The sequence below is a fragment of the Homarus americanus genome, unplaced genomic scaffold (genome assembly GCF_018991925.1).
Source record: "Homarus americanus isolate GMGI-L3 unplaced genomic scaffold, GMGI_Hamer_2.0 scaffold31037, whole genome shotgun sequence".
Classification (NCBI taxonomy): domain Eukaryota; kingdom Metazoa; phylum Arthropoda; class Malacostraca; order Decapoda; family Nephropidae; genus Homarus; species Homarus americanus.
In genome coordinates, this window is record NW_024722227.1 from 6,976,672 (window position 1) to 6,984,878 (window position 8,207).

Below are 8,207 nucleotides of genomic sequence, written 5' to 3' on the forward strand. Positions count from 1 at the left end.
TGATGTCACATCGAGGGAAGGAGACCGCTTCTGGGTGGCGAGTCGGCGGTGCAGTTACATCTTACTACCTCCACACACTTCACACATATACACAACCATGCTCTTTATTTTTCTTATTTTATAGTTTTATGCAGTACAATATTATATTTTCTTTATTTCTAAGCCACATTAGAGTATGGTAATGATTTTTCACAACTTTTATAGTTTCATGCCATCTCACAGGCCACCTAATCCCCAGTTTTCCCCCTACCCAGTGAATCAAACTATCGATTAACCGAATTTTGACCTAATGTTAAGTGGGAAAGGGTTTCAAAAAAATTTTGGGTGCTAAATTGAATGAATCTTAAGTGAATTAATGTTAAATAAGGGATACCTATATACACAAAACACTATTATCTCTCTTACATACACAAAATCATTGTTCTAATTGATAATATTAGCAAAACAATGTCTAATAAGGATCAAATCTCCCTTTTGATTACCGGGGGTATTTGTTTTACAAATTGATTTGAAGTATGGGATTTTGCTCTTTTGAGAGGATGGGGATATATTTACAGTAGTATAGTAATCTTTATTATTGAATGTTGCTTTTCTCCCACAGGTTTGATACTAGTGTCAATATTATTGGCTCTTATGATACTTCTGGTAGTGTTGGCCATAGTACAACAGTACTTTGGTGTACAAGTCCTGACAACAGTGAGAACAGCATTTGGAATGGAAGCAGTTACCTGGCAAAGATTTGCAGAATCGAAATCGACACAGCTTCTGACTGAAGAACACAAACAAGTTATTACTTGAACTTTCTTACTACACTACATTGTATTTGAACCGAGTGTGAGCTGTTTCAAGACCAGACTTGATCAGCACTGGAGCAGGTTCAAATACATTCAGGAGCCGGTGCATGCCCAGTACTTACCAACAGTGCCACTGTAACAGAAACGTGACTGACCGCCCAAGCGGCTAACGTGCCGATCAGTGGCAAAGAGGATAAAAGTAAGACTCATTTACTGTAGGTCAGTTCTTCTGCCTGTGACACCCATTCCTTTACAGCCATTCTGTCTGATGGTGGTCATTCCTTAAACCATTTTAATCAGCCACCAACATTAAGAGCTTTAGGCATCTGCAGCTTATAATCTTTATTTCATGAACTAATAGAGATGTCTTATACTATATATGTATATATATATATATATATATATACAGTGGGGTATGCTATAACGAACGTAATTGGTTCCAGAACCTCGTTCGTTATAGCATTCGTTCGTTATAGGATTAATCCGTTCCAGGCCCCCAAATACAACCACTTAACACTGAAAAAATTCTGTGGAAAATGTAAAAAATACGGTACTTTATCTTACCTTAGTGTTATTCAGCATGCAGGTACCCCTAAACACTGGCACATCACTATCACTTCCACTGGGAGTCTTGGCTTTAAGGTCCTCAAACAATTGTCTGGCCTTCTCACAAATTATAGGTTCACTAATATTACCACCTGCCATTTCTTTCTCCTTTATCCACACTAAGAGTAAATTTTCCATCTCTTAAATCACATTGCACCTTGCTTTGCTAAGTCTGAAGATTCCCTTCGCCACTTGCACAGTTTTTAACTCTTCTTTATTCTTCAAAATCGTACATATAGTCGATTTAGCCATCCCATATTCATCACTAAGTTTCTCAATGCTTCTTCCATTCTCACGTTTCTTTATATTTTCTTTCTTAGTTTCAAGGGTTATTAGCCTTCTCACTCGCTTTGGATGACTCTTTCTTACAATTGTATACTTGTATAACAAAATAGTTATACAAATAACGCGAATTTCCACACCAAAAGACGAAATTTCAACAATAACAGTGGTGCACTGGCTACACAATGAGACAAAGATGGCGCCTGACGCTCTTGTTGTGGGTCGCGGTACAACAATATTCATGCGCCAGGCGAAATAGTCCCGTATTCATCCGCGTTCGTTGTAGGAGTTGCGTTCGTTATAGCATTCTCAATTTTATAGGTAAAACCGTTCGTTATAGGAATATTCGTAGTAGGATCCGTTCGTTATAGCATACCCCCACTGTATATATATATATATATATATATATATATATATATATATATATATATATATATATATATATATATATATATATATATATATATATATATATATATATATATATATATATATATATATATATATATATATATATATATATCACAATGTATAAGATAAATCTTGATAAAATCACACGGGAAAATGGAAACAACGGAGTACCTTAGCTTTCGTCTTTATTCAAGACATCTTCAGAGGCAACTGGATTACATGGACAGAGAGAGGCTTAAATATACAGGGTGACCTAAAAACATAAGGTCAGGTCATAATGATGACATCCACTAATCCCCACACCAACACACACGTAGAGGAGCTTAAGAGAAGGGTGGTGACGTGACTAGACAGGTCAGGTCAGAAAAAAGGGACCCACAAAATAACTATCATACATCAAGATCAAAGGTTTTCAAAGCATTTTTAACCTTGGGCCACTGACAAATAAATTTATGTAACATATTATCAGTTTTGAACTGACCATCACTAAGGTTTATTGATTTTAATTCCTTAATCAAACTAGCTTCAACCAGAAGTCTTTCTGTGACACAAGATGATTTGAATACTTCTAAGCTTTTTTCCCAAGCAATGGGGTGATTATTATTCCTAACATGAACGAACAAGGCACTGCTTTCAGATGCAGTTCTGATATTATACTTATGTTGTTTGATTCTGAGCTGCAGTGTTTTTCCTGTCTGACCTACATAATTACAATTACATTTGCTACATGGAATACAATAAACACTTCCATTTACATTCAAACTTGGGCTATTCCTTATTAACATATTGGTAATGGTTGAGTCATACTTGAAAACAACATTAATATTTAGAAGCTTGAGGGACCGAACTAACGGGACAAATTCATTACGATAGGGCAGAGTCAAAATATTCTTAAGTGTAGGAACTTGTCTGGTTTGAGAGGAATGAAAGGATTTTTTAGCCCTTTTAAAGCAACGATCAACAAACACAGAAGGGTACCCAAGTTTCTGTGCAATAGAACGAATGTGTTTAAATTCATCGTCAATAAATTCAGAGTCACAAATACGCAGACATCTTAGGAACATAGCAGAAAAAACTGACATTTTGGTAGACTCAAGGTGATTCGATAAAAAGTGAATGAAACTGTCTACCTGTGTGGGCTTTCTATATACCTTAAATTTATAGTTTTGGCCATTTCTCATGATAAGCATATCAAGAAATGGAAGGGATTCATTTATTTCTCTTTCAATTTTGAATGTGATATTAGGGACAATATTATTAAGCTTGTCTAAAAATTCCAATGGGTCACTGTTTTTAGGCCAAAGACATGAATTTTATATATATATATATATATATATATATATATATATATATATATATATATATATATATATATATATATATATATATATATATATATATATATATATATATATATATATATATATATACACAGTGGGGTATGCTATAACGAATCTAATTGGTTCTAGAACCTCGTTCGTTATAGGATTAATCCGTTCCAGGCCCCCAAATACAACCACTTAACACTGAAAAATTTCTGTGGAAATTGTAAAAAATACGGTACTTTATCTTACCTTAGTGTTGTTCAGCATGCAGGACAGGAGGCAGAGGGGGAGGGGGGAGGAGAGAATTATGGAGAAGAGGTGGAAGGAGAGGAGTCATCCTTCCTAGCCCTCTTTGGTGACTGTCTTACAGGCACTTTGTCTGTTTATTTATAATTTCTTTCTTAGTTTCAAGGGTTATTAGCTTTCTCACTCGCTTTTGACGATTCATTGTTACAATTGTACACTTGTATAACAAAATAGTTATAAAAATAACACGAATTTCCACATCAAAAGACGAAATTTCAACAAGTTCAGTGGTGCACTGACTACACAATGAACCAATATGGCGCCTGACGCTCTTGTGAGCCGAAATATATAAATTATCATTTGTTCGTTTAATATTATTATAAATATTCATTATTTATATATAAATAGGAATTATTTGTATAGCATATAGACTGTATATACATTATACATATATATATATATATATATATATATATATATATATATATATATATATATATATATATATATATATATATATATATATATATATATATATATATATATATATATATATATAAGCAAGCAGTTTTGTGCCTCTTAGTCACCCGTTAGAAGGCAGTGGCACACTTAGGTATTTTATTCGTCAAAGAGAAACCCCTGTTCTCTCAAGGGTTAAATGTCAGAACAAAACTTATCAGCTGGCTTTTATTAGCTTTCAATTAGAAATGTACTGCCTGGCATCTTTCTTTTCCTTTTCTTCTGTGATGGCACAGCCTCCAGAGGACCAATCTCCAGTTGGACCTGTACATTGTAGTACTATGATTCTCTTGAGGAAAGCAGTATTTATTATCCATGGCAATACATGTGAAATGAAAAGTGTGGTCATGTAGATTTACACTAACATGAATGCTTTGTAAAATGTGATAGTTGTATGCAGTTGTTAGTTTCAAGGATTTTTTTCTGTCACACGACCTTTTCTGCATCATATCTTCTATGTCACTCAAGACTCTTGCCATTTCTAAGTCATACTGTATCACTAATTGTAATGAAAACTGGCACCTATAAAGTAACCCACATAACCTTGGAAATAACATGTACATTCTGTTTATTAAATGCTTTACACCATCAGGTATTTTTAACAGTTCAAGTGTGAATATCTGTACAACTATCACCACTCTACTGTATGAATTTTCACAAAGAACAAGAAGTTGCATAGGATTTAAGAATTGCTTGTTGAAAGGAATGGTGATCAAATTTCTCCAAAGCTTTATTAATGTACCAGTAGTTATCATACTTGTGACAAATACAATTTTTCTCAACACATTACTTGTTACCTCCTTATTTAGAAAGTATTTAAGTACAGTATATAATTCATGTACCATACAGTTGCCCGCAAGTATTCTTATACACCTATACAGTAGGTCTTGCATGGGTAAAATTTTCTGTTAACACTCCTATAGAAAACTGTCAGGATTCCAAAATAAACCTTTATTTAAGTGTCATTCTTACATATATGTTACAAATACATCTAATGTGTATATTTGAATATTGTCGGGTCTTGAAAACACAGCCGTGTTTCAAAACATCTCAAATGCTTCGAATCCCTAAACAAACATTTGTAACAGCTATGCTATCATAAGCACTTGGAGTCATATACAGTACTTTTAGTGCTTTACTGTACAGCAAACTTCACCTCGACCAATAATACTATTTCTACCACTATGTCCACTAAAATGTCAGCCAAATGCCAATACAACTACCTATTTGAATTGATACAAAATTTCCTATCAATGAAACTTGAATTGAATTGAAACAGTTTATTTAGCCAGAAAAACATAGATACAGAGTGGATAATAATAACAATATTAACATGGCTCAGCCAGTTGAGAACCTGAGCTCTCTTTTAGGCACCTGATATATACTATACATTTATCTCAAGGAAGTATTATGTAACATTTAGTAACATCTGGGTTAGTACAATAGCATGGTGGTAATAAGAACATCTCATAATGTTACCACAGTTATCACTTCAATATTTATTTATTTTATTTATTTATTATTTTTTAGCTTATTTTTTTATTTATATTATAAATATATACATAAATTACAGTGGAATTAAAAAACATAAGTATAATGGGGAAGCAGTACAACATGGGTTGTACAGTATTAAGGTTGAACAAGAAGACAGAGCTGTCAGGATTATGTCTAGTTGGCAAATATGTTTATTGCAATGGTAATTTCTTATCTATTTACTGTACATGGTAATTTCCAATAAAACGGTTTTGATGGCACAATAAAAGCAGATACTGTAAATATAGTAGGTATTACAAGAAATACTAATACTTACACCACATATTTTTTTAGAGATGATTTAAAGGAAGGGAGCGTAGTCTTTGCTCGGATGGGTGGGGGCAAGTTGTTCCACACCTTCACACCATGGTATTCTATGGAGGTCTGGGACTGAGAGGAGCGCATGGGGGGTGGTCGTAGTAGCTCTGGGTGCCTTAAGTTGTATCTCTGATTATTCCGGAACTGGAAATAATTATTGTCAAGCAAGTGATTGATAGATATGTAAACAAAGAGGACACAGCAGTGGGTGTTAATACCTTCGAATTTTAACATTTTCAATTTAGCAAATTTTTCGTTTGTGTGATCTGTTTTATTCAAGTACCGTAACTCATTGTTCGTACAACTCTCTTTTGTGCAGTAACCAGGGATTGTGTTTTTGAAGAGCCAGAGGCCCCCCATAGTGTGTGACAGTGTATCAGGTGTTGGTAAACAAGATCATGATAGATTTCTTTCATTGCTGTGAGAGTGAGTGACTGTCGAGTGTGATACATGATACCACACTGTTTATTGACTTTACTGAGAATGGCTTGTATGTGGTTTCTCCAATTAAGTTTCTCATCAACAATAACTCCGAGGAATTTAGTATTTTGTTCGCATTTGAGGACTGTATTACCGAGGTACAGGGGGTCCAAGTCTGGGGGTAAGTTTTCCTTCTGTGAAAGATCGTGTAGTGGGTTTTCTCGAGGTTTAAGGTCAGTTTATTACATATTACCCAGGTCCTGCCTGACTTTAGTCAATTCACTGTTCATAGTTCTCATCAAGGAATGGAGGTGTGAGTTGCTGGCATAGAGATTACTATCATCTGCAAATAAGTTGTATTTTATTAGTGTGCTGGCGTGGACTATGTCGTTTATGTACAACAAAAACAGTACTGGACCGAGAATGAAACCTTGGGGGACACCATACAAGATTGGCTAGGAGTCAGATTGGTGATTATTGTAGCAGATATACTGCATCCTGCTGGACAGATATGAGGTAAACCAATTGTGGGACAGGCCCCTAATGCTGTAATGTTCAAGCTTTGAAAGGAGGATGGTTTGGTCGACAGTATCGAAGGCTTTAGAGAGGTCCAAGAATATACCGACTGAACAGACTGGCATCAAAGGAATTTAAGATGTCATTAGTAGAGGATAGCAGAGCATTCTCAGTCGACCTTCTAGCTCTAAATCCAAACTGGGAGTCTGTAAAGATGTTATTGGCATTGCAGAAGGAATTTAGTCTACTACATGCTAGCTTCTCCAGTATCTTACTCAAGGCTGGGAGGACTGATATGGGGTGGTAATTCTTGAAGAGACCTTTGTCCCCAGATTTTTTATATGCTGGGTGAACTTTAGCAATTTTCAGTTTATCCAGAAAGACACCACTAGTGAAGGAGGAGTTACAAATGTGTAGGAGAACAGGTAGTAATAAGTGGGCTACTTTCTTAATGATGCTCATTGGTATATTGTCTTTGCCTGCTGCTGCATCTTTGGACATTTTTATGATGGCCACTAATTCATCTGCTGTGACAGGGGATAAGAACAGCTCATTTTGCTGTCTGTTTTGCAGGTAGTCTCTAAATTCCTCATGGTGGTCAGGGATGCTCTCTGCAAGATTTTTGCTAATATTAATACAATATTCATTGAAGTGGTTGGCAATGAGGGAAGGTTCCGTTTCAACTGAATCATTTATCATAAAAGCCGAGTGTGGGGCCGAAGGCTGAGTGTTCCTGTACTGAATAGAATTTATGACATTCCAGGTTTTCTTACTGTTGCTGACTGGAGCTTATTTGTATAATAGCTACGTCTGGCATTTCTAACTGCTTGATTTACTCTATTTCTGATACTACGGTAAGCATCACTGAAAGTTATGGGTCTTTTTGCAAATTTCCTTTGGAGTTTGTGTTTTTCTTTTATCATTATCTTGATTTCACTTGTGATTTAGGGTTTGGAAATGGATACAGTTTTCACTGACTTAGTCTTGAGCGGGAAGCATTTATCAAAGCAAGCATTGAAGATGCAAGAGAAATCGCAGCTGTTCACGTTAGGGTTGTCGGAGGCATAGACAAGATCCCAGTTAGCATTCATTAGGTTGTTTTAAAAAAGGAGCATGTTGTCGGTGCAGTAGTCTCTGTATTGTATTGAGACTACTAGACCTTTCAGGTCTTGTGGCTGTTTTATACATGGCAAAAACTGGGAAGTAATCTGAGATATTATTAGAAATAATATCACTT

The 8,207-nt window shown here is 35.2% G+C and overlaps 1 protein-coding gene across 5 annotated transcripts in view; it reads left to right on the forward strand.

Annotated features, from left to right (window-relative positions):
- The window catches only part of LOC121862344 (pancreatic triacylglycerol lipase-like), a 70,205-nt gene that overhangs the window by 49,647 nt on the left and 12,351 nt on the right, over nt 1–8,207 (forward strand). For 4 of the 5 annotated variants that reach the window (XM_042360568.1, XM_042360569.1, XM_042360565.1 and 1 more), the window contains exon 10: nt 602–1,280. In XM_042360568.1, the coding sequence (XP_042216502.1) occupies nt 602–798 (197 nt within the window). In that variant the 3' untranslated portion in view covers nt 799–1,280. Of the gene's footprint in view, nt 1–601; nt 1,281–8,207 lie in introns of those variants that run through there. The other variant, XR_006088214.1, reaches the window with a different exon arrangement.